General features: G+C 37.7%; 1 protein-coding gene across 3 annotated transcripts in view; it reads left to right on the forward strand.

Moving 5' to 3' along the window:
• rassf5 (Ras association domain family member 5) overlaps positions 1-27,192 on the forward strand; it is a 44,801-nt gene that overhangs the window by 11,715 nt on the left and 5,894 nt on the right. Inside the window, exons 1-2 of one of the 3 annotated variants that reach the window (XM_046875713.1) lie at positions 3,465-3,906; positions 13,726-13,856. In XM_046875713.1, the coding sequence (XP_046731669.1) occupies positions 3,747-3,906; positions 13,726-13,856 (291 nt within the window). In that variant the 5' untranslated portion in view covers positions 3,465-3,746. Of the gene's footprint in view, positions 1-3,464; positions 3,907-13,725; positions 13,857-18,043; positions 19,367-27,192 lie in introns of those variants that run through there. The other 2 variants (XM_046875712.1, XM_046875714.1) reach the window with 2 other exon arrangements.

A 27,192-nucleotide genomic window follows, 5' to 3' on the forward strand; every position in this document is an offset into this window, starting at 1 on the left:
TGTAATGACCTGCATCAATAACAAAATAGATAGATAGATAGATAGATAGATAGATAGATAGATAGATAGATAGATAGATAGATAGATAGATAGATAGATAGATAGATAGATTGATTGATTATAGGAAATAGATAGGTTTTTATCTTTTTTTTCTCACCGTGGCCTATGTAGGTGGAACACACCTCCACCAGCCACTTCACATATGTTTCACTGCACAGAGGAACATTTCAGTAGTCAGGGCTGCACAGGAGGAACCTTGTTAGGATGCTTATTCAACAGGAGGGACATTGTGTCATTTCACATGTGCATTTCAAAGCCCTATTCACTTGCACTGACAGATTCAGGAAACCAGGAGCAGAACAGGACCTATTCTGCTAACCACACGTTCAAAATGTGTCTCAACACCATCCACAGTCCGGGATCTCAAGAGTGAGTCTGTGGTGCTCTATGTAAGCTATATGAGCTAAATGTGCTGGAAATTTGAATACATTACTAAAAATAAGGACCTCTGTGACCGTCCTGTTCATTGTGTTAAGTGCTTGTTCTGTGAACAGAATGATTTACTTTAACTTTTTCTACTAAGGAAAAATGAACACTATCGGTTTGAGTTCTGAGCAAAATAATGCAATATAATGACATTATATATCATGAGTTTATTACATAAACCGTTGGTCTCTACACTTACTAACCTTTCATACAAGTAGTTTTTTTTATATACAGCAACTGCATGACTGGACTTCTTCTGACCAGATATCAGAAGTATGAAAGTACCTACTTTACTGTTTGAATTTATAAATATGGCAAGATAAGCATTGTGGGAAGGAAATTTATGCCACTGTTTCAGTTTGTTTATTCGCATTTTCCTATAGATGTGGTGAGGAAGTTTTTTAGTGTTACTGCCGCAAACTAAACAAAAGATGGGTGTTAGCTTGGTAATGTTTTGTATGTATTATATACACAGTTTCAGTCAAAGGTTTTCACCCAGCTTCTTATTTGATGATTTCAATAAAGATTGAAATTATGACAACAATTCATTTTGTGAATTATGTAGTAAACAAAAACATGTTAAATATTTCCGAATATATTTCATAATTTTATCTCTTCAAAGTTTGAGTCCCTTTTGCTTTGATGACCGTTTGTACACTCGTCATTCTCTCAGTCAGTCTCATGAGGTTGTTGTTGTTGTTGTTGTAGACAACGTCATAGAAAGGTTAGAGAGTAAGACTAGTAAATTATTGGGCCTTCAGTGGGGATTTACCCAACTTAATCCACCTCTTAATACCACCACTATCACATTGCGATTATAGAAAGCAACAATACTGTACAAAAACGCAATAGCAAAAACGCGTGACATTACAGAGAGAGAAGCATTTCACATATGGAGGGTGAATACCATTGTACTAAAGCAAGAAACCCAGTTAAGACTCCAAACCTCTACACTACAACCACAACTGTGCACCTACATCATCTGGAGCAGTTCAGAATCAATATTTTTTAAATAACATGACAAAAACAATAAAAATGTAAATCAAATACAATGCAGAGATGCAGACTCATAATTTGCACCACTTCTCAGAGGCTGTAATCCAGTGATTACAGCCTCTGATCCAAAAAGCCTAAATCTGATGTACTAATGTGTGCAGAGCTACACACGTGTTTTGCCAGTCAAACTTGGCTGTAACAGTTTTTCTTTGACCAACCAATCAGAGGACAGAAAAATGCTGACGCTATTCTGGGCCAGGTAGCTGTGAGGCAAAAAATGAAATCTGATTGGTTAAAGAAACAGACCCAGTGATAAACTAGTCGACGGTACACTGGACAGCACTAGTGAGTGTGAAGGCCCTGTGCAGATTATATTGACATGGCAGCACATAGAGGCTGAAATCTGATTGGACAAAAAATCTAACATCCACATACACGTACTGGAAGCAGGGCAGCCAAGAGAAACGCTATGAAATGAAGAGAATAAAACTGTTGGGAATAAATTAATACAATTTCATGGAACAAATTTCAGAATTTAGGTTGTAAATGTAGGTCAGTGCTTCACAAAGAAGGCCTTGCTGGCCCTGATGGCCCACCACTGGTATTAGATATGTATTAGCTACATCAGACTGTATAAGGTTTTAATTAGAAATACTCACTTGGTACAGCTATAACATATAGACATAAAGTTTCAAACTGGAACTTATTTTGTCATGCACAGCATGTACCAGTACACTTCTAGCCTTTCATCAGTGACAGCTTCTGATCGCTGGATCTCCCTGCTGTGCTGAGAACAATTCCCGACCCAAATAACATCTCAAGTTGTGGATGATAGATGGGCTCTGTCCTAGCTGACGTATAAACGCAAAGTAGATATACATACTGTAAAAAATCTTAAATGTGATTGGTTTAGAAGGTGCTGATTTCATTAAAATCATATTAGTGCACTCATTTTATAATGTTACGATGTCTATAGTGCTGTCATTTATTTGAAGACCTTTAATTAACTTTCATGTAAGGAGTCCCCAGTGCCGAAGCTGTCATTCAGTTTTATGCAATGGATGCATCTCCAATTGGTAATATGAAAAGCTCCTATTTATTGTCTTATTAATCAAAAAGCTGAGTAAATGAATAGCTGTTATAATTTTAATTAATCACCCAAACCCATAATTAATAATTTTCCTATATAAGCATTCATCTATAGTGTTAAAACAGAACGAGCTGTTGTATTTTAGTATAAGGAAAGTACCAGTGCAGGAAGCTAACTGTGACAGCGTGGTGGGGAGATGGCGCAGGATATATTTAGGTCACCCTTGACTCTTCTGTCCTATCTTTCTTTATCGCTCTCTCTAGTTTTAGCAACAGGAAACGAAGCCTCTACTTAGATTCTTTGTAAAGCAAGGGTCTAATTAGCATTATTTACATATACAGTATATGATAGTTCCTCTTGGGAATCATTGATTTAAAGGGTTGCAGTAAAGCAGCATCGGTGCGAATTATGGGTGTTAGTTCTTCCTAATAAAGTTAGCTTTGTGTTCCTCATCCTGGGTCCATCATCTGCCTTAATTAGATTTTTTTTTTTCCAGTAAATCAAAATTGCTCACTGGTTACACAGTCTTACTATTCTGGGACCTTCAAAAGGGAAACATAAAGAACGGCATGAAGGAAGGACAGAGGATGAGGTGAACTATCAGTTTTTTAGTGTGGCGCAGGAGATCAGATGTCTCTCAGGATTGACAGAGCGTGGGACTTCTATCTGTCTTCACACTCTCAGTCTTTCTCACTCACAGAAACAGACTCAAGAAGTCGAGCACTGTGTGATGGCAAAGTAGGAGGATGAGCGAGAAAAAGTGAGTATAGTGATAGCAAGAGAGAGAGAGAGTGTGGGAGAGAGAAAGAGCGAGAAAGAGAGAGAGAGAGAGAGAGAGAGAGAGAGAGAGAGAGAGAGAGAGAGAGAGAGTCTGTAGCTTTAAGAGGGCTGCAGAGAGGAGGACGTGTGGGCGCTGCATCAGTGAAAGCTCTGCACTGCGTGAGAAAACTGGGGACAGGCAGAGAGTGAAGCAGAATGACAGAGTGAAAGAGGAGATAAGGGCCGTGTCGGAGAGGTTATCGGGCCCAAGCGTGCCTCGGTAAGCCTGACGCAGCCTGGCGATGGTGGATGCTCAGGACAGACTGGCAGCCCACAGTGCAGTGGCACAGAGCTGCGGGCAGCCAGCACCAGAGAGTGCCATGGGCACAGGTGGGCGAAGATAGCATCGCCCGCTATGAGGCCGGCAGAGGAGGCAGCCGTGTCCAGTGCGTGCTTCGGCACCGTCTCCCGACGCCTCAGCCGTCTCTTCCGCCGCCTGCCCAAGTCCCGCTCCTGGTCTGAGGGTCTGAGGCTGCTCAGGAGGTCCAGCAGCAGTGGTGCACTTGTGCTATCAGGTAAAGGAAAACAGATTGAACAGAAGTATGGAACAAGATCATTGGATAAAGCTTTAGGAGAATATCTTTAATGGCACAAAATGAAGAAGGGATAAGGAGGAGCAAGAATGGAAAGAAAGGAGACAGGCAAAAAATGAAAGGAGCTGTATAATTTTGCTTGATTAATAGATAGAGAAGGTAGAGAAATTGACAGTAAACAACAGGACAGAGGGAGAAGGTAGGAGGTGGGGATGTAGGATGGGAGGAGAGGAAAGGAGAGGAGAGGGTGTGATAAAGAAAGGAATGAATAACTGAGAGAAGTCAAGAGATAGTATGAGAAGTTAGCTAAACCATTGGTGACATGTTGATTAGGTAACCAAGAAGGCAGGAATGATGCAAAGGAACAGAAAATGCGAGATGTTCTAGAAATACGAGGAATTGAGATAAGAGGAGAAAAAGATTTCATAAAAAATGAAGGAGTTCAAGGTTTGTGTACTGAGAGATCCAATTCAGCTGCAACTGTAGAGCACTGCAGTGATTTTAAGCCTCCCAAAAATAGCCCAGTTCTAGTCTATAGGGAGCATCACATTTTATTCTGCCTCACTCTCCTTTTTCCCACTAAATGGTTAGTGTTTCTCTCTTGCTGTACCTCTTGTTTCCTATTGACGTGTAGAAAGGCTGGAATAGAGAGCTACTGCATTCATTGATCCTGTATAAAGCCCCGGTGGTTCTATAATGCTCTAGTGATCATGATGGGGGGGTTGAGAGAGAAAGGGAGAGAGAAATGTGCCACAGTCAGGAGTTTGGTTTGGTAACGCACCCTCAGCCAAACTGTGATTATCTGCTGTGTTAATATTAAAGGCTGCAATGCAGACGATTGACCTCAGTTCTGTTCAGGATTGCTTTCATAATGTGTGGATGTGCACTGAAGTTACACGATCCACTTTTACATTATTGCTCCAATGCTGATAAGTTTGAGTAAACAGCTGTGGGAGGGACAAAAAACAAAGTTGTCATCGATCTGGAGAAAACCTGCTTCTGCTTCTGTGGAACGATGAAGGCTAAGATGCGGTTGAGGAGGATAATGAATATAAAGCGATCCACTTTAGGACACTTTAGCTGCCTTGTGTAAAAACCACAAAGGATTTTCCGTCTGTTATGAAATTTGCACTTTTGCATCATTGTTCCAGCTGGTTTAAGGTCAGTCTGGTGGGTAGAGACAAGCGTCATTGCCCTGTGCAAGAGCATGAATCATATGTTACGAATCGGAGGTTAGCTTGATACAAACCAATTTATTCACATATTGCTAATACATTTGATACATTTGGTGTTCAGGAAAATCCATGTTTGTTTCAAAGAGATTTGTTTTTTTATATAATCCCTTATATTAATTACTTTTTATTACTTTAAATAAAGAAATCCAGAAAACTCATTCATAAATTGAAAATAGTAGGACTCAAACAAGATGAAAGAAGTGACACTGTATATAAGGAGGACGAGATTTGTTAACCAATGCGCTCCAGTGGCTGAGCTACATTACTGGAAAATTTAGTGGACACTGCATTTATGAAGTGCCCTTTTACTGTTTAGTCACCATATTATCATTTTCAGTGAGCTTTGAGCTTTGGCTTTTTGAGATTTAGTGGTAGGTGTCATTAAATGTTAGTCAGCTGTTCTATGAACACACATTGCAAAGTACTGATGATAAATAAGTACAGGAAAAATGAGCGTTACCAATATGGGGAATGACTCAACTTTTCTACATAAAATGTAACTAAATGTAATGTAAGTGTACATGCAGATTTTAAATGCATTGTTCATGTAAAGCTGTCAATGTAAAATTTGAACGATGACATAGGATTGTATTGATATGATGCAAATTTAAGTAAAAATAATATTTAAAAAATTATCTATAATTATTACATATACTAATTATACAGTAGTTTATATTCTATCATTATAATATTACTGCATGTCCCCCAAAATAAAGCACTTTGTGCCATCAGACATATTGGCTGATTAATCGAATCAATACAAATATAATGCTTTTAAGCTATTATTGACTGGTGTTCTGCCAATATCAATCCATCCATACTAAAAGCTCTGTGGAGTTTTTGCTGAATGCTGTCTACAGTCTATAGTAGAGAGTCTCAGCCCTTTATGAGTATTGGAGCATATGAGAGGACGCTAACAATCTTATCAGTCTCTGTGGTATATGATGAGGTATTGGGTCTGTAATCCTGCCTAATATGGACTGGTTCATGGGTGAGATCTCCTACTGTACACCTCACATACTGCATGTGAGAGCAGCAGGATTTAAAGATACCAATGTTGCAATTCAGCCTCATTATGATTGATAGTTAAAGCTCTAAATATGGCAAAGATATGGTAATATGGCATACTTTTTTTTGTCGAGTTTTCTTTTTTTGGACCAAAATCTCAGTAGTGAAAGCTATTAAGCATTGGAATTTACCATAGATTATCAGAACTATAGATTTTGGGACATACATTCAAACAAAATCACAAAATGAATTCCAAAATCAGATTTTGAGCAATTATAAATGGTGGTCTAGTGGTTAGGATGCGGCGCTCTCACCGCTGCGGCCCAGGTAAGATCCCCGGTCAGGGAACCAACCCCAGCCACTCTCAGTGCCAGTCCCAAGCCCCGGATAAATGGGGAGGGTTGCGTTAGGAAGGGCATCCAGTGTAAAAACATGTGCCAATTCAAACATGCGGAGGATTCCCCCCTAACAGGAGAAGCCAAAAGAACGTTTATAAATATATTAAGCCCAAAAAACTAATCTAACTATTCCTGGTTGTCAGGTTGAAGCAATATTTCCATTTGCTCATTTCAGACAACCAAAAATGGTCTTAAAACTAGACCAAGAAAATTAAGCCTGAAAATATATTTCTTTGTCACCAATGGAAACCAAGGTCTCAGTGGTGTGCATGCATTTCTGATTTACAATCATGATCCACTCTGTAGTCCACCTTTATTCCTTTACCAAATTTTGTGATATACTGTATTTTCCAGTGGCAGGCCATGCATTTGAGGACTTACCCGACTTAATCCACTTCCTAATACCACCACTATCACGTCAGAATTATAGAAACCATCAATACTGTACAAAAAACGCAATATAACAATGCGCGGTATTACAGAGAGAGAAGCATTCCTCATATAAACAAAGCAAGAAACCCAGTTTCCCAGACAACTCCAAACCTCTACACTACCACCGCAACTGTGCCACCTACATCATCTGAAGCAGTTCAGAATCAATATTTGTCTAATAACATGACAAAAAACATTAACATGTAAATAAAATACAACCTACTCAACAGAGATGCAGACTCATAATTTGCACCGCTCCTCAGAGGCTGTAAACCAGTGGTACCGCTCGTATTCAATGGTCTAGAAGTGGCAAATAAACCCTTTCCCGGGCTGAGACAAGCTAACTAGCTTTGGGGTTAGCCGACCTCTCCTCATGATGTCTGCCTTTTTATGTATGTCTGTGACCAAATCAATTTATTTTCCTCCGTAGGCATAAAAAAGTTTAACTCTGATGTATTAATGTGTGCAGAGCTACACACGTGTTTTGCCAGTTGAACTTGGTTATAACAGTTTCCCTCTGACCAACCAATCAGAGGACGGGAAAATGCTGACGCTATTCTGGGCCAGGTAGCTGTGAGGCGAATATGAAATCTGATTGATTAAAGAAACAGAGCTATTTATTAAGGAGACTTTGGTAAAAAAAAAAAAAAAAAAGACCAGCAGGACAGACTTTGCAGGCCCTGGGCAGATTAGATTGACATGGCAGCACATAGAGGCTGAAAATGTGTAACCTGATTGGACAAAAAAATCCACAGCAGTGCAGCCAATAGAAACGCTACGAAATGAAGAGAATAAAGAGAATAAACTATTTTTAAATTGATACAATTTCATGGAACAAATATTAGAATTTAGGTTGTAAGGGAGGTCAGTACTTCTGAGAGTGTTTAGGCCAGCAGAGAAGGCCTTGCTGGCTCTGACCGCCCACCACTGGTATTTTCCAATAAAAAGAAATGGTTTTGTACATCATAGACCTACACTTTGCAAATGTTTGTTGAAATGTGTTGTTTTTTATTCCTGATAATTGCTATAAAATAAGATTGTGGCATCCTGGGAGTATTCACAAATTCAATAATTTGATGTCGAAGCCACGACTCTGGCCACTGGGTCATTAACTGTCCTGTTCCCTGCTACTCCTCCACTAACAAATTTATAGCAGCACATCGGTTGTGATAACTGATCATTTAGTGTGTTTATTATAAATATAGCAAGTGTAATGATATTAACACCCATTCCTGGATTGATAATTAAAGTTAAAATATAAGAATATAAAACAGAATATTATTAAAAAAAAAATCTTTACAGGAAATGTGACCAAATTATTGATTAACTTCAAAGTGATTCACTCTATACAGTAGTTCGCTCAACTTCAAGAGTCATAAATTATAGAGCGACTGATTCCGTACACTAGAGTGTAATTGAAAATGGTTAACATACGACCTCCGCTTGCTGTGATAAATTTATATGCATACTGTGTGTGTTTGTGCATATGTTTGTCACTGATAAGCTCTAAATATGCACAAGGGTATACAGAGCCAACTTGCATTCACACTTACATTTAATCTGTTCTTTTAACTAGGTCTCAATTCAGGATTCTCAGCTTATACTGATGCAACATGTTAATTCAGTGAAATTCACATTTGCTTTTTGTGAATCTTAGCAGCATGTTTGTCACAGCTCTTAGACAAATGTTCAGTTTTGCTGCAAAAGTCTATATCCCAAAAGGTCCACATTCCTCCTGAGAAAAAACACAGCACCAGATTCACTGCACACATTACAATATAGTGTTTCATTATGGAATGTTCCTTTAATAAGCCTATATACTTTATTACATCTCTTATTTGCACTGGTTAATGTGGTAAAAGCACTAGACTACACACTGCCCAATATTATTACTACTACTTAATGTTTCTATATTTGTGTTGGAATTTTCTTTAAAAATAGAAAGAAATTGATAGGTCATGCCACATTTTAGTAACTGAATCATATTAAGTGGCCAAACCAAGTATATCTGGTTGTTTTGGATGCCACTTTGTCTACACAAAGTCATTCCCAGTTCCCAAGTCTTTCAAATGTTAGCTAGATTAGCATAATTGTTTATTGTGCTTTATGCCACAGGATTTGCTCCTTGGACCCGACATTAGATGCGCTCTCCTGGGGTCACTACACTTCTTTCCTGCTTAGTTTAGTCTGTTTTTTATACAAACTCATTGGTTTTGAAGATATTTATGTGCATGGCTGAATGAGAAATGTTGATGTATTAGTAGTAACTCTATGTAAATAAACCCCTGCCAGAGCAGGGTGCTTGCCAGTTTAGTGTCTGTAAGTGTTGTATGTGTTGACTTTGGCTCAAGTACCTGGTTTAGTAAAGAGGGCCCATTTTCTCATGTAAGAAAGTGCTGAATTTGAACAGAACATGGTTTGTGCCAGGTCAATTCCAGGTTAAAGGAAATGTGTAGCGGTTGGGTGCTCTGTTTGACAGCAGTCAGAGAGCTGACACATCAGCTAGAGCAACTGCATCTTAAATACAAGCTAATTAACTATAAGTAAATTATAGGACATAGTAGTAAATTTGTGTGCCAATCCCCTGCCCCATTATATACCGTTGCTCATATTTAATTAGGGTAAGATAGATAGATAGATACTCCTCTTTATTTTGGTTATGTTTTGTTTCTTGTTGAGATTCATAATTGATTTGTTAATCATAATATAAAGCGGTGTTCAGGAAATGTGTAACCAGTCCAGTCAGACAATATGAACCAAAACAACCTACTGCAATGAAAAAAAAAGATAAGACTTGTTTTTCAGATACAGGTAGGGTGTTAATAGGGGACATTTAGAAGACAAGCTAATTACACAGATTTAAAAATCCTACATGATGTTGACTTATATGTCTGTAATTACACACTTACACTCTTTTTGTACAATTTGAGACCTAGTTCATGTTTATAACTTTAGAATGATCATTTTCCAGATAATTTTTTATCTCTGCACCAACTTGACTTTACTTTCAGGCACAATATGATGGGGTCAGGTTACTGGATTTAGCTTAAAGGGAGGAAAAACAGCTAAAAGTACTGCTGACACAGACAGAACCCATGAGCAGAAGAGATAGATTAAAAGGTGTCAGCAAAAAAAAAATAATAAAAAAAAAACACCTGATTGAACAACAGCCTTTTCACTTTGGCAGAACCAATGTAGAGGAAATGCTGATGGTGTGACCAGAAGGACACATAAGAACAAAAATTTGTTTGGAAATGGAATGTATTGGAAACTCCTTCACTTTTTCTAAAGAAAACCTCTGCATTCCAAGTACAGCAAGGGGAATTCATCCAGCTCTGTGAGCTGAGCTCTGTAACGGCAGCTGCATTGTGATCTGATTGCATCCATGTTCATTGTATTTATGGGGAAGTGGCATGTTAAAATGAGAAGTGCTTTTTAAAGGGACAGGCCCAGATACACATATTATTTTTGACCTTCTCAAAAGAAGGAAACACAAAAAAAAAAAAAAACCCCAAAAAACATTGTTTTATAAGGATGAATTCTTTTTGTTTATTTGTTTGTTGTTTACTGCTAGTATTACTGCTTGTAATTTGCCATTGCAATTATGAAATGGTTTCACAATAACATGTAACATAACATACTTATGGATGTTTCCCAAACATGTGGTATTATGCATCAGTGAGAAACATAATTATTGATACGTTGATGGAAGAAGTCTCCTGTGTCAGAGTTTTGCATGAGTCAGTAATCCTCCCTGAATGAACTATAATAAAATGTAGTATAATGTGGTATTCTGTATAATGTACTAAATCTCATAGTTTGGCTAAGTAAAGACTAACACGACAATTTATTCTGTCATAGTATGCTTACACATTAGACTGAAGTGTATTAATACACATAATGATTATGATAAATAATTCAAATAGAATTGATAAAATCATTCAAACAAAATTATTTTTCTCATTCCATAATTATAATCTTTTTAATTTTTTTTTGCTTTCTACTTTTAATACCAATACCACTGCGGCCATTTAAAATCATAAGCATTAAAACGGTTGTGTGAACATACATAGATTACTCTGTAGCTGTACTGAGATGTACTGTAGATCATTGACATTTTGTGACTTTGTCTAATAACATGACCATGTAGTATTGCGAAGTGACTTGGTCACTTTGCCATGTTTCTTTACAAGTTGGCTCAAACCGTGCCACATGGTACACTTAATGAACCACAAAACAACAAATAATTATGGGGAACATGTAGGCAACTCTTCTATGTTTTACTTTATTTTTCTTGTTTACACTGAACAGATCAGTTAAAGAGTGGTTTTCCACATACTTGACAGGTACAGGTATCTCCCAGCTTGCAACTTCTCCAGCCCTGTCCCACACAAATCTTTACTTTGTGTTTTTAAAAGCTTACTCCTGGCACATCTTCTGTATTACAGTCATTAAAGCCTAAGGCTAAGCTTCTTCTTCTTCTTCCAAATGAATCAGGTTAAAGGAGGTCAACTGACAGTGCAAATCGTTTGGAGCATATGTTTACAAGGTATCACAGTTGAGGCAAGAAGGGGTGTGAGTGCATGTGGGGGTGAGGGTGCCTTGGTTAAAGAGACTAAATAGCTTAAGGTTGTAAAGAATGCACTAGAAATCTACTTAATCCTATTTGGGGAGTCCCTTCTGCCTTCTTGAGACCTCCAAGGTCTCTGGTACAAACCTTTGATTGTTAAATGTTTCCATATCTGGCAATGTATTAACAAAATCGTTTTTAAAGAGGATATTTGTTAAAGAGGATATTTAAAGATTTTTAAAAGCGAATGTTTTGGCCTGTACTGATATCCAGCGAGGGCTGTGTTTTAGCCAGTGACTGAATCACACTGTTGGTATTGTATCCCAGGTGATTTCAGTAGCAGCCAGTAGTTGGCATCAGACTAATGTTGTACTGGAGCCCAGTTGGACTGGGCTGATGCTAAGGTTGAAGGTGACAGGCAGAGCAGGATGGAAGTCCTCCCAGATACGCATTTCCTGATCCTGGATCATGCTGTTTGCTTTGGATTGACTCTTGTAATCTCCATTTCACACCCAAGCTGCTCTACGATGCGCAGTCACTGATGAAAAAAACGAGGTGACCTCTTTTTCTTTCCGTGGGTGTTATCAGTGTCATGTGGGTGTTTATGGCATTCCCAGGCTCTCCTCTTAGTTTGCTGATCCGCCCTGCTCTTCTTACAGATGTTCCTCAATGTGTTCAATACTGATAGTTTACCATGAACTCTAGATGCTGTGTCTGATATCCTGTTATCGCTTTGACAATATTTTTGCACATAGAGTGAAACAAACAAAGTGCTCTATTTAGGTTAAGACAACAAAATGGAAAACGGGAGGTTAGATGAAACTGTATGCTGCATGTCAATAAAGCAAGGATTGCCCATTTTCTTTTAAGCTTTAAATGTGCAATGTTTTGTTAAAATATACTGATTAAATAAGGAGCCTGCAGATTATCCCTAACCTCATTTTTGTCTTTAGTTGATCTGATCTGCCATGTTGTTACAGTATGTCTCTCCTAATAGTCAACACTGTGGTTTGTATTTATAATTTGGTCCTAAATCAGGCCAAAAGCAGTTTCTTAAGTGTTTACACCCAACAATTTGGTTACTAGAAGATGACGTTTAATTATGTGTGCTTTTGTTCATTAAAGAAAAAATAAATAAATAAATAAAAAAGGACCCAGAAGGCCAGTAATGGAAAAGAAAATGTTCTCCACTGCCAGGGTAATCTTCATGTCAAAGAAAACTGTCTTGGCAGCCTTTGTGGAACAGTTGGATGTGCCAGGACTTTAATGAGCACATGCTGCTGATCTCTCTAGGTTCAGGCTGAGAGAATCTGTCGCCATCTATTGACCATTATGCTCAACTACACCTAATGGAGAAGTGCGATGACTTGAAAGAAACGTACCACAAAAGTACAACAAACATTTGCTTAAATAGTTTCAGTATGGAGTAAAACACAGTTTTTTTTTTGTTTTTTTTTTGTTATTATATAATTTTGTACGTCATGCATTCTATTCATTCATAGTTTTATTCAATATTATTAACTTTTGCAAGCCAGTTTAGGTCCAGTTTCAAAACTTAGTTCCAAAACCTACCTCTAACACTGGTGACTTAATTTATAAAATAAAAATAAATAAATACATGAAACAGAGAGAGAGAGAGAGAGAGAGAGAGAGAAAGGGAGAGAGAGAGAGAGCTTTCCTCAAAAAGTATAGGCCAAAAAGTTTTTGCAATTGGCATTTATACCATACGCACACAAGGGGGAGCTATAAACAAGCTGAAAACACCATTACGTGAGTTGTCATGTTACTTTATGTGATTACTGTACATGTTTGTTATTAATGTCACCAGCATTTACAATTTAGTTGCACTACACAACAAAGGCAACTTACAAATGTACACATACAGTATCTCAAGTGTGTTTACTTTCTGAATTAAGACTTTAAGGTTGTATTTTCTTTGAAGATGCTGCCTCATTATAAAAGACAGATAACATTTAACATTGGATCACCCTAAACAGTGAAAAACTCGGACATGGCTATATCAAAAAAGTTCTTCTGTCATCTGGTGTGTTTTCCTGCTCTAAACTAAATAATAAAATCGTTTTGTGTTTTTTATGTGTACGCTTAAATTCCTATTATTCCTGATAAGTCATTTTGTGTGTATGTGTCTTTTCACCAGACTGCAGTTACACTTGTCACCTGGAGTGTGAGAACCATGTTCAGCTTGACTGTAACCAGAGAAACGGGCAAAAAGAGGAGACACCTATCGACTCCCCCTGCAGGACATACTCCACCGCACCTCAAGTGAAGGTAGGCTTGCATATTGCAGTTTACTGAACTACTGACCCTGCTACAGGCTCAAACCATCTACAATATTCATTCTCCATTGGAAGTTTCCTCCTTTTGGTATTACGACCTGGAACTTAAATAGACTCAGGCAGTTGTGTGGCAATACAACCTTTGACCAAGTACCCCCCAATGCAGAACAAAAGGTCTGCATATAACCTACAGGAGTAACTCAATTAGTTGCAGACCTTAAGCTTTGGGTTCTCTAAATGCAGTCTAGATTGACATCCATTGTGTCACAAATATAGAGCAAATGCATCACATTTACATGAAAGAGACCTGCTAGTTAAAGGACAATGAAATGAAGATCCTTCGCAACTTGATTACAATAAAAAGGGCACCTCTCAGCCTCAAAGGAAAGCTGTTTCAGAGACAAAACCAACCTAGGGACAATACAGCACTTTACTATTGTGTGATATAATTAAATAATTTGATAGAAGTGTCACAAATTGCAAGGCGATTGAGTTATAATGCTGAAATAATCAGAGATATCTGCATTTCACTAATTTGAGTATATTAAATAAGTGCAGAACATGTAACAGTACACCTGAAAACAACAGATCATCTGGACTGCCTAACCCCCACTGTGCATCTGTGCAGTGTCACATCTCCTCAGAATCTCTTCTCACCCTTTTTCTCTTTCTCACTGTCATTTTAAATTTCTCTTGAAAAGGGTACATTATGTTCTTAAAGAGTACCTCACCCTAATCATGCTATTATACAAGCACAATCTTCCATCTAATAGTCCTGAACTCATTCTACTACCTAAACTTCAATTACTACAAGCATTAATTTTGGCACCCAAAGACTATGATGCACAAAAGAAATACAGCATATTTCTCTTATCTGTGTGACGTTGTGCTTATGGAACCTGTATTTCTCATTTCATTTCCTTTTTTTCAATCCGTGCGTACTTCATGCCTCTTTTTCGACATCGACTTTCTTTTTCCGGTCTCATAAACATGAATGTGTACCCTGTAACAGGCTCTCTTTTGTGTGTACACGTAAGCGTTGTATATAGTGTAAACCTTAGAGGTGTCCCAGCAACCCAAGATCTTCAGCAGCTTCTTGTTTTTTTTTTTATATCGCTTAAGTTTCTGTGTAAGTGGGTTGATGCTTATCGACACTCTTAGCTGCCTAGAGTCTGTACTTCCTGTTTCTATTCTAATTTACATGAGATTTAGCAAACATCGTGGTCATGCAGCACAACTTCAAACGCTCTCTCTCTCTCTCTCTCTCTCTCTCTCTCTCTCTCTCTCTCTCTATCTCTCTCTCTATCTCTTTCTCTCTCTCTCTCTCTCTCTCTCTCTCTATCTCTCTCTCTCCCTCTTTTGCTCTCTCTCTCTCTCACTCTCTATATTTCTAAGATATATATAAAATATTTTATATGGCAAAAAATATGGCCTAATAAACAGGTCAAAGATTCATTGAAAATTTCCATTGAGATCTTGCAAAACCTACCAAAGATGGCAAAGATGTTTATCGAAAAATAAATTAATGGATTAATATGTTTTAACATGAATATTACCACTGTTGCACTACAGTCCGTAGAGATAATTTTACAGATTTGAAAGGGTGGTGATTAACAAACTAAGTTCCACAAGAAACATTCAAAAGAAAATCTCTGATACAGCTCTTGGTCACATTGTTTAGAAATGGTTTTCCGATACGGGAATCTTTTTTCCAGCCATTGCTCGTCAACATTGGTGTAATGTTCCAAATCTTTCCGTCCTTGATAAGCAACAGGAAGTAAAGCTAGCCATTCAGTGTTGAATTTCTTTTTATATGAATATGTAGCACTAAACTTTTCCTTGGACCTTTTTGATAGCTAGCTAAGACACAGCAGGGCAAAGCTAGCCATATAAAGGAATTTCTGCTTGTTTCATTGGCTAAGACCATTGGCATATGATTGGCAAAGGGAAATTAGAGCCTCTGTGCATTATTAAACATGAGAGAGAGAGAGAGAGAGAGAGAGAGAGAGTGAGAGAGAGAGAGAGAGAGAGAGAGAGAGAGAGAGAGAGAGAGAAAGAAAGAGGCACATTAGGTGTCCTGGCTATCAAAGAGGGGTTTAAAACACAGATCATGTAAAGGATCTGATGTTGCATTTAACACCAGTGTGTAAAAGGAGTCTATCATTAGAGACTGAATACTGAATGTCAATGACAGAGACCTGTCCAAAGCAGAAAGCTCTCAGTAGCTCTGGCTAATTTATTTTTATTGAATGGACAACTTGTGTGCGATTTATATATGATTAATTACATTACAACTAAACAGTACAAAGGACAGCATTTTGTTTATAGTTAATATCGGTAAGCTTTAGCATTTTATGGACGGAGTGTTCAGTGTCAGTTTTTAATACCCAGAAAATTACCCAAAAATCCTTAGTCTTCAGGGCAGGAGACTTTCTCTAATATGTAATTAACAAGTTTTATTTCCATCTTGTTATTTTAGACAAATACTAACTTCATAACAGAGCTAATCCTGATAACTGTCATTAGTGACTAATATTGTGAGATACTTCTGACTATGTGCAAACATTAGCTAGAGTTTGTGGTCTATTTTGGTGTTTCACCTGCTGTTCCAAATAAGTTAAGTCTAGTGATTTTGCCAGTCAGTCACGCTTGTCATATAAGAACTACAGTACACACCCACACATACTGGTACTACACACCCTACAGTTGTCATCCTGGAACGTAGAGTGTTGGGGTCTGTTTGGTCATGAAGCTCAAAAGAAAACTTTCTTGAATGACAGCTGGGAATCAGGATTTTTTCCTAGAATACACTCATCAAACTTCTACAATATGAACGTGGCTGACATTTTTTACATTTCAGTTCACATATCTGGTTGTAAAAATGGGTATTTATTTTGATGAATGTTGCCAACAGTTTTGCTCAAGCCTCTGCCTGGTGAACACTTTTATTTGATCCAATATCATACTCTTGTTTTTTTCTATGGAAGAGCAATCCTGGGATTGATTATGTTCCTTCACAGCAATTTGCAAAAAGCCCCTCCAACAGTTCCTCCAGCTCTACTATAGTATATTGATGCCGTGCAGAGCGGGGATCCTCATCTTTTGGGCCAGTCGATAACCGAACCCCCAGGGGAGCAATCTTTGTCTCTTCCATCTTCCTTCCATCAATTGTCTCATCGATTATGGTAATATGACTGAATGCTTTGGCTTCAGGTCATTTGTCTGCATTTATTGAAAGAACCGTTTTTTGGGGGGGTTTTATCTATAGCTACACACGCACAAAAAAAAAAAATACATCCAGCAGCATTTATAGGTTTATTTGTCATTCTTTGCTTTGGGATAAAAGGAGCCATGGCTTTTTTTTGCTGCATTGACAGAACACCCATTAAATCTGGTCTGTCTCCAAAGCTTTAACTGTCGCTCAAGAATTGAGTAAAAGCCGTGACATGAGAAAATCGAAAGTGGCTTTCAACCAGTTTTTATTGAAAGAGGTCATCACTTTATCTGTTCTTTTTAAGCTGGGGCTTTTCATCCCACTCTGTAAAAATATAGTTTATAGGCTTTATAGTGGACAAAGCAAGTCTGCCCATGGACAAGCAAACAGAGAATATTGCTGATGGGTTTTTGTTTCAGTGTGGAGTGATATATCTCATGGCATGATTTAAAATAATGAGCCATGCTGAATAAGGTGGACACTGCCGTTGAAAAGTGTTTACTCTCCCATTATGCATTACTCAGCTGGTCTTGACTATTCAAGGTCAAGGTTAAAGGTTAAGTCCAGGGGGTCCCTGCTGGGCATTACATGAATTCAACAGTCAGGTGATCTATGACCTGCAGATGTCTGTGCTTTATTATTGTGATGTCTTTGCAACGGTCAAGATTAAAGCCTTGGTTCCTCAAAATGAATGCATTTCACTGAGCAAAAAAAAAAAAAAAAAAAGAATAATAACGTGTTATAGGGAAATAATCGGCAACAGAGTGCTGTGATGATGTAGGGTTACGAATACCAGCTTTAAAGCGCATTATTATTCCCTATTATTTTAAAATAAAAATTCCTTAAGATTTTCTCATCAACGGTGGTTCCCAGCACTGACTTTGGGGATTTCCATAAATGGCAATAAATGTCGTCTCATATAAAGCTTTTTTATTATCAATATTTATGCCATTTCACCTTTTTTTCTTTTAATTTCATTTAAAAAAATTTTGTAATCATTCATTGCTACAACATTCTTGAGAAATCTTTAAACAGCTTGTGTGTTAGTTGCATCCATTATGATTTAACATCTATGTGTGTACATGTGCATGCAAATTTTCATTGTTTGTTAGTTCCATGGACCAGGTATACTTTATGGATCGGTATAACTGTAAGTGGCAGCCATATGTGAAACCGATGAGCACTGGAATGAATTACAATGCATAACAATAGATCATACATCATGAAGGCCATAAAGTCTACTTGAGGCTTTTTATAATGACGAGTGCTCTATTTACGCAGCATCCTCTATCCAGCCTGCATGTTTAAATGGCTATGCTTCCTTTTACACTAGAAATTCAGACATGTTTGCTCCTCTTCCAGAGAACCAGCACTTTGCATATTTGATGCTATGTAAAATAGGACCCTATGGAGATTGGATAGTGTGTGGTGTGTCTGTCTTTCTTTCTGTCTCACACTGTGCCTGTATTTGTACTTGTGAGAGAGTGTGTCTCCTTCATTAAGAGGAAGTGGCTATGGTTGAGCAGTTGCATGCAGGAAGAGAGACAGAGAACGGAGCAGACTCAACCACTGATGTAGAGCAAGTCAGAGAGGGAGGGAGAAAGAGAGAGAGGGTGGGAGGGAGTAGACGTCAGCACCGTTCTGTTTCACAGTCTCTGTAATGCAGACAGGAAGGCAGTAAGCAGGTTGATTCCCAGCCTTGGGACTCGCCAGAGCTTCAGTCATCAACCCCAGCTTATGCAGCGACATTCACGCGTGACAGCAAACCTGCATGAGCACTTCACTTCGCAGTGGCATATCTTCCTCTTCCTTCCTTTTCTCAGCTGATTAACGAGCAGCGTTCTGAGTGGCTGTGGATTTCGAAATTTCAAGAACGAAGCTGAAAACGCTGCTTCTTCTCATTTCCAAAGAGATCTTGTTTTGCTGACCTGCCAGAAAGAGGAACCGAGGTCTCCTTCGCGCTCATCCGCTACCCACAGCATTGATCCACAGAAGAACTCTGATATCTCAAACTCTCCACCTCTTGGATGTCCATCTGTCCCTTTAAAGGATTCTGGGCATTTTGGCCATTTATTTGATTTAGTTCCTCTTGTCTTGGTTGTAGCTCTGCTTCTTGCACTGCCTGGAGCCTGGAATGGTACCGGGGGCCGCCAGAGGCCCCGCAAATGACCGGTAGCAATAGCATGAGCAGTGGCTACTGCAGCCTGGACGAGGAGAACGATGAATCTGCCTTCTTCACTGCCAAGACCACGTTCTTCCGACAAGCACAGGCCAAACATGGAGACAAGGTAACGCTGGTGGAAGGAAGAAGAAAAAGCAATGCGTGGGTTTTTGGCGCTAACTGAAACTGAGAAGTGCTTCTCATTCGATGACTGTTGTGAAGGCCGGAAATGAGGTTGTATTCTTGAAGTTTCGCAAGTTGCAACAATGGTGACTCCATGGTCCATTGTGGGTTTTTTTTGCAACTTATATTTGTTGGCTTTAATTAAGATGTGTTTTTCAAATTATATGTTTTTTGTGTACTTTTCTGGTGCGTGCAAGTTTTCATGTTGGAAATAGAACATGTCTGATGCTTTGAAGATGAAAATTCTGTTGGTGGGAAGCATGAGAACAATGCATGTCATACTCAAATGAAAGTTGGGGAAGTTTTTTCTTTCCTTCGGTGTTTCCTTTGTGTCAGTAAATATGCTAATTGTAAACAACAGAAGCTTTAAAGCTTTACAACTTAAAATCCGCACTTCATATGGCGGATTCAAATATTGATGATGCGAAATGACATCGTAAACCTGTTTCTTGCGGCCCTGAGCTGCTCCGGTTGAGCAAAAGGAGCGGGCTGAAGCCATGACAGCACATGTCACTCTGTTTTATGGATGATATGAATATATTTTAGCATGAAGAGACTACATTATAAAATATTCTTTAAATTATCTATTCTTTCCTGGTTTTGTGACACACCCTAAATAGGATCTTACATTCTTCAGACTGTTGTGTTTTCCCAAAGGACTGCGTTTCCCAAAATATACAAGCACTTTTGTTATGTAAGCTTGACTGAAGTTGAGACTCATTTATTTCTTTAAGATGGCACAGTGAGATAAATAACAGGCACAGGCAGCTGACATATCGTTTTACAGTGAACTTCTACTTTCAGCTTATTAACTGTCAATCTTGTAAAATATTGAGCTGAACTAAGTATCTAAAACATTTTATATTTATTTTAATTATGGGCAAAAATTGCATTGCACAAATATGAGCATTATATTCTCGTGCACTATCAGACAAAACATTTGAATTCTCCTCAACATGCTTACCTCAGCCTCAGTAGTGTCAGGTTGGAAAATATCCATGCTCATACTATCAATTATTCATCCTCTATCTAGATGCAGAGTGGATGACCAATTTAGGGACTAGGTTATGTGTTTTGTTGCTTATGTGGCTTGTTTTTTACATTACATGGTGTCTAACTAATTATTGTACCAGCTTCAATAGAAAGATCAGACATTATTTGGACTGCCAGGATGTGGTTTTTGTGTGATTCTGGTTGCTAGGATGGCGCTGTCTATGTCTATGAAGTTTGGTTGCCAGGTTAGAGTTGAGGTTATTGTTGCAGAACTCGTAGTGTAACAATAGCTCCAGTATCAGATTTCTCTCTTTAGATCTTCTTTGAAGTAAGCTCTTAGACGGTAAATTTTTTTATGTCATAGATCAATAAAGTATGATAGTTGTGTCTGGTACATAAAACCCTGCATACGCCGTATAATAATTCTACTACCTTTGCACCCATCATTCATTGACACATACTGAACATCAGCATCAAATTTAATCCCACATATAAAATCATGTTGCATTTCAAACCCTTAAAAAAATAACAAACAAAAAAACCCAGAAGGCATTGGGCTGAACAAACAGACTTCTACGAACATTTTAAAAGCCCCGCCCCTGAAACATTGTCGTTATAGCCAGCTGTTAAAATTTGAATAGGGAAAGGTACACAAATATGAAGGCTCACAATGTGCAGAGCTTTACAACTAAATGTGGATGTTGAAGAGAACTGACTTCAGATTTATGATGCTTGGCGACTTAAAGATGTAAAAACTGAAGGACATTTACAGAAATACAGATATATAATGCGCTATAAAGCATGGTTTACACCCCATCAACTCCATTTTACACTGGAATGGCAAATGTTTATGCAAATGATCATGGCAGTTTTTAATCATTTTCCCTTTCAAACCCATTACACAGAGTGCTGTAGTCGCTGGTTTTGCTGAGTATAAAATAATTTATGAAAGTACCCCAAAGCTTACACTTGCTTGTTCTGTGAAGCTTGTGTTGGCCAAGCTGCTCTGGTGCAGTGGCATCAATAAACACATGACATAATCAGCTGTGTGTGTACTAGTGTGTGTGTGTGTGTGTGTGTGTGTGTGTGTGTGTGTGTGTGAAGTGTGCATAGTGTTTTTAGATGAAGGCTAGCATGCTAGCATGCATTTGGTCCAGCTTTGCTTGATTAAAAGGGATGTGAAATGTAGAGAGCGAAAGCTTCTCTCACTCACTAACTGCTTGACCCAGTAATGAGAGCATGTGTGTGTGTGTGTGTGTGTGTGTGTGTGTGTGTGTGTGTGTGTGTGTGTATGTGAGAGGAGGATGTCATTGAAGCGAGCGAGAGACTAGCATTGTATCTATACTGCGGTACAATTTCACAGCTTCCGCTCTCAGATAAACAAGCCTCTGCTAAGGCACCAAGTTCCTGTAACCCTGACTGATCATGCTCAGTATTGTGGCTATAAGCAGTGCATTAGCAGATTCCTTTTTGTAGTGTTTTTTTTTAAATCATCTCCAAGATAGAGAACACCTGAATTTTAGTGTGGGATGGGATGGGAGCGAAAGGAATTGGCAAACCTTATTGGATTAAAACAAAGTATTTATAGAGTTTCTTTCTAACAAAGACAAAATTCAGATGGAATGAAATTTTATTTAAAAGTTTCAAGATATTGGAAAGGGAATCGAGTGTTACACAAAACTATAAACATTTTATAGTTTATAGTCCAGAAATTGGATTATTCGTTTTAATAGTTTATTAACTATTATTAATCGCTATTAATAATTTATCATTATTTATTCTTTGTTGATAATTATTAGTAGCAATAATAGTTTATTAGTTTATGGTAAACTTTTAATAGGAAATACTAAATCAGAGTGGCCATATTCAAGATATATTCACCTGATAAAATGTAATGTTTGCATACTTACCTGAATCTAATGAAATTCTGCTATACCAGTTTGTTTCACATTTGATCTCACACATTATATCCAATAATTAAGGTCCAATTGCTGTATGAGGAAAGAGGACGTGGAGCTGTCAGCTTCAGAATACTCTAGTAGTTTTCACGTGGTCTGATGATGGCTCTGTGGGTATTAAGTTACCTAATCAGCTCAAAACACTGTGTGCCAAGCGTAAGGTTGGAACTGAGGACACGCTGAGGAAACACTTCTACCTATAACTTATTTAAAGTGATATTTGTCCCGAGCGCATCACATATGTGCTTTGTCATGCATCACAGGTTTTCATTACACCCTCAGGTGTCATTATGGAGCATTTAGGAGTGTTTTCTTTAAAAAAAAAAAAAAAGAAAAGAAAAGAAAACATCTTTGGCATTTCATTTGAGGAACTACAATGGTGTCAAATAATGAACAGCATTAGTGAACAGGGAAATGTGGTCGAATTTAGTTACGGTTTGATCTGTATGGGTCAATATATATTTCCAGTTTACAGTCTGTTGCACTTAAAAGGTTTTTGGTTTTTTTTGCAGTTTCTAGGGTGTGCTTTTATTTGCTACAGAGTCCCAGCTGTGCATGGTAGAAAAAATGGGTCATGTATGAAGCAAATTGAATACGAGACAAATGAGACAAATGTCACGTTATCTTTTTCTAATGTTTAACTCAGATTTCTGGTTTTGGCTGACAAGAAAAGAATCCTAACTGGCCTTCTGCTACTGTAGCCCATTTCCCTCAAGATTCAAATTGTGTATTATAATTATTTTCTGCTCACCACAGTTGTAAAGTGTTTTTTTTACTTACTAGGCCATTTTTATTCCTTGTTGCTACATGACTGGCTTTATAATTGTATGGATGAGCATCATATTCCTAATGATGTAGTCTTTAAGCATATAAGCATAACAATACAATAGTAAAGATTGCTCACAAAAAATGGAGAATAAATATAGTAAACCTGAGTACTTAGCGTACTGAAATGCTTTGTATACCTGTAATACTACATCTACCACTAAAAGTGATAGTTGGTATAGCACACCTGACCATGTAACAATATGGAATTAATATAGTGCACTCAAATTAGAATACTATCAGAATACTATCCTCATAAAGGCTAGCAAATAAAATAAGAATGCTAGTATGCTATGTACATTTTTCAAAAAAATACTAGGTTTTTTTTTTATTATTTCTTAAATTACACTTAAACATAACAATATATAAGACAAGAAGACATATGTACATGTTAAATTATGTATGTAGTGTTTGACTGAACTTGACACATGAACCTAGCATGTCTGAGAACAGTGTGTGAGAGCTCTAATGCAACTCAAGAGGTGATATGTGAGATTTGCTTTTGATTTAATTCTTGTTTAGGAGAAACTAGAAAAAAGACTGTGGGGAGGACACCGTAAAATTTAGGCAGTTGGAGCAGGAGGAAGTGATAGAGGCCTCGATGGTCTTTAGTTCCGCTGAGCTAAACAGTGTTGCAGGTGTTACCAGTTGTGAAATATTTACAGAGGGAATTTCATGGTTAAACATGATGTTATGATGTCTAAATGATGATCTGAATTGATTCTGAAGTTCAAAGTGGTAACACGCTATTCTCTTTATTTTTTTTTTATTAAAATTTGAAGCTGCAGATTTGTTCTGCAAAGCTCTGAAGATTCCCCTGTACTTCCCCAGTGCTTAGTACCAGACTTTCATAGGCGTTAAAATAACGTTTCATATGGTGTGTCATTCAAAAATCTTTTTATGTTGTGTATTAGATTTGGGTCAGTTCTTAATGTGGTACAAAATCATGTAAAGCAGAGCAGACTTGCATGTGGCAAGAAGATTCTAATCACCACCCGCTGATTCACCATCACATGCACGCACACACACAGACTCACACACAGCGTCTCTCATGACTGATTATTTCATTCAAACCTGCATTCTAGGAAAATAAAATCTAAAAAGGTACAAATAATGTACCACAGAAGTCTTACTCTGAACCCTAGATGTTCAAGAGTGGTGTCTTAAATCAGTTTAAAGGGTACATTCATTGAGTTGCACTAAAGGTTAGGCCCTGACTATAGCACCCCAGTGGCAAGGAAAAATGCAGAGTATAACATGCACACACATACATGAATTCTTAAATTTGAATGTTAAGCCAGTAGTGTAAGTGCTGAGATCACTGAACAGTTTGCAGACTTGAAATAAACCAATTCTCACACATTGTCAGTGTAGAGAGACTGCATCCATCACATATATATGTGTGTGTGTGTGTGTGTGTGTGTGTGTGTGTGTGTGTGTGTGTGTGTGTGTGTGAACCAGGCAACTATTTACAAGTCTGCTACCAGAAAGTGACAACTTGATGCCTCCCTGCAGCATCATAGCATAATTTTTTCCCTGCACCATTTTTCTTTTCTTTCACTACTGATCCATTTCACATACACAGTCTGTCTCTCTCTCTCTCTCTCTCTCTCTCTCTCTCTCTCTCTCCCCACCCTCTCACTCTCTTTCTCTCTCTCTCGCTGCATAATTTTTATTCCCCTCAAGCGAAGCCACTTTATATATGCAAAACCAGAGAACCTTAAAAACTTTGCCTCCTCACTATTCCATTGTTCTAATCAGCAGCACTTTCTTATTGCAGGCCTGAGGAAGGGTGGGAGGCAGCTATATTTAGCTCTCCTCACAAATGCAGGAATTCCTGAGAGAATAGTTGGAATGTGTCTATACCAAGTTCCTGGAAAGGAGAGCTAAAGATTCACTACACATCTAAATGTACAGGTTTATTAGCAATAGATGACTCAGGACGTTCATATTGGCTGGTTGTAATGTTACATGGTAGCTTTTTTCCCCCAAAGATGAATAATTCCCTATGGGGTTCATGCCATGGTTTTTGTTTTTCTCAGAAAAGCTGGACAGTGTGTGCTTGGTTGATCTACATTTTGGTTTTCCTCCAAACAATTTTGGAAAAATTGGAATGATAGTATAAATAATCCACGTTTCACCTGAATTTCAGGTTGAAATAGATTGGCTCAAATGCATGCAAAATCTGTGGGCATTTCAACTGAAAGAAAAGAAAGAAAGAAATCAGCCCCAGCCTTAACTTTTCATAGCATTCTTTAGCTTTAGATTTAGCTTCGCTAGCCAGTTTGGACCAGTCGTCCTTATAGTTTCACTATAATATACAAAGGTATAACCATTTAGCAATATCAGGACGATCAAGAATGAGGATATACAGTTATACAGAAATCTAAATTAGTTAATTAAGTTTATGATGCTATAATCATTATTAATAGTGATGGAATACATTAATTCCAATTTTTACATTTGATAAATTTGTTAATGACATGATACACAGTATTTGGTATGAGTATGGTGCGGTTACAGTATTTTATCATTGAGCATAAAAAAACCAATGAACTGAGCTACTTGAAATGAAATTGAAACTTGCAAGTTAGTAGCATGTACACACACCTCAATGAATCTGAAGATGTTTAATATATCTGCTGATACCACTGTTAGATACAATTTCAGGTAAATTTAAGTCTAAACCCTGTTTTATCGGATCCATGTCAAGCTGAGCATACTGTTTAACTCCTTAAACATGCACTATTCTACATTAGGAATGGTGTAATAAGCTAAGTCTGTTAATGCCTTTAATTACACATAAATATCTTGCAAATGATTGCACTTTTTACACTTCAACAGGACTGTAATCGATAGGCTTGGCAATCGATACGCATGTGCTGAGGCTGCAGTGTTATTGGAGCTGCTTTCTGGCTTCGCTCCATGGCCCTCGGAGTGGCTTGAGAAGCGAATCGATTTCCCTGCCCTCTTCCTGGCACTGCTACATTTTTTACAGTGAAGATATTGTATCGAACTGGTTCACTGATTCCATGTGTGTATATATATATACTGTATATACATACACTGTAAAAGCTCAGTGAACTGATACACATACTGTACAAACTCATACAACCTAACCAATCTTTTTTACATATTGAATATAAGCCTAATTTATATGTATTAAAACATAGTGTATTAGCACCCAATGATTAGCACTGACCGTCCAATAGCTGGCCCCCTATTAAGCAGCGGTTCCAATTATTTTATATGCTACAAACACTCATAACTGATTCCAGGATGTTGGTTTATTTTATTTTAACAGCAGGTTAATGACAAGGTTAACAATAATGGTAATATCCTTGTCCTAATAAATTAGCATTTAAATAGGACATAAAACAGCTTTGAACATTCCAGATAAACTGTTTTTTTAAAAACTGTATGATCATTGACCTGGTGAGGAGATTTTTATTGAAAATTTCGTCAAGAAACCTCAGTCTGAGCAAAGATGTAGCGTAGATGTGTTCAGGATCGGGGACTTTTTGTTTTATGGTTTCTCTGTAGCTTGACCAGTTCCTTTTTTCACACAATAAATAAAAAAGAGTGGTTAGTGAAAAAAGAAAATCGTTACTAGCTGTTAAAACATCAGGAGTTTATTTCTTATATTATCAAAATATTTTGTCTCACACAGAAATACATGGAAAAAAGTAATTATTCAATGATGAATTCATTTGAACTGCAACAAATTGCTGTTTTATCTTTATAAAGAGATGATAAATAAAATCTTAAATCTGGTATATTGGCTTGTCATTTTGGTTACAAAACTAATAACAATTTAACAGCTAGTAATGATTGCTATCCTGCTCTTTTATCCCTATGTCTTGATTCTATAACTCTAATCTACCACATAAAGCCACAGCACACACAATGTTTAAGTGTGTGTGTGTGTGTGTGTGTGTGTGTGTGTGTGTGTGTGTGTGTGTGTGTGTGTATGTATACTATCGCATTTCTCTCT

This window comes from Silurus meridionalis, chromosome 19 (assembly GCF_014805685.1).
Source record: "Silurus meridionalis isolate SWU-2019-XX chromosome 19, ASM1480568v1, whole genome shotgun sequence".
NCBI lineage: Eukaryota > Metazoa > Chordata > Actinopteri > Siluriformes > Siluridae > Silurus > Silurus meridionalis.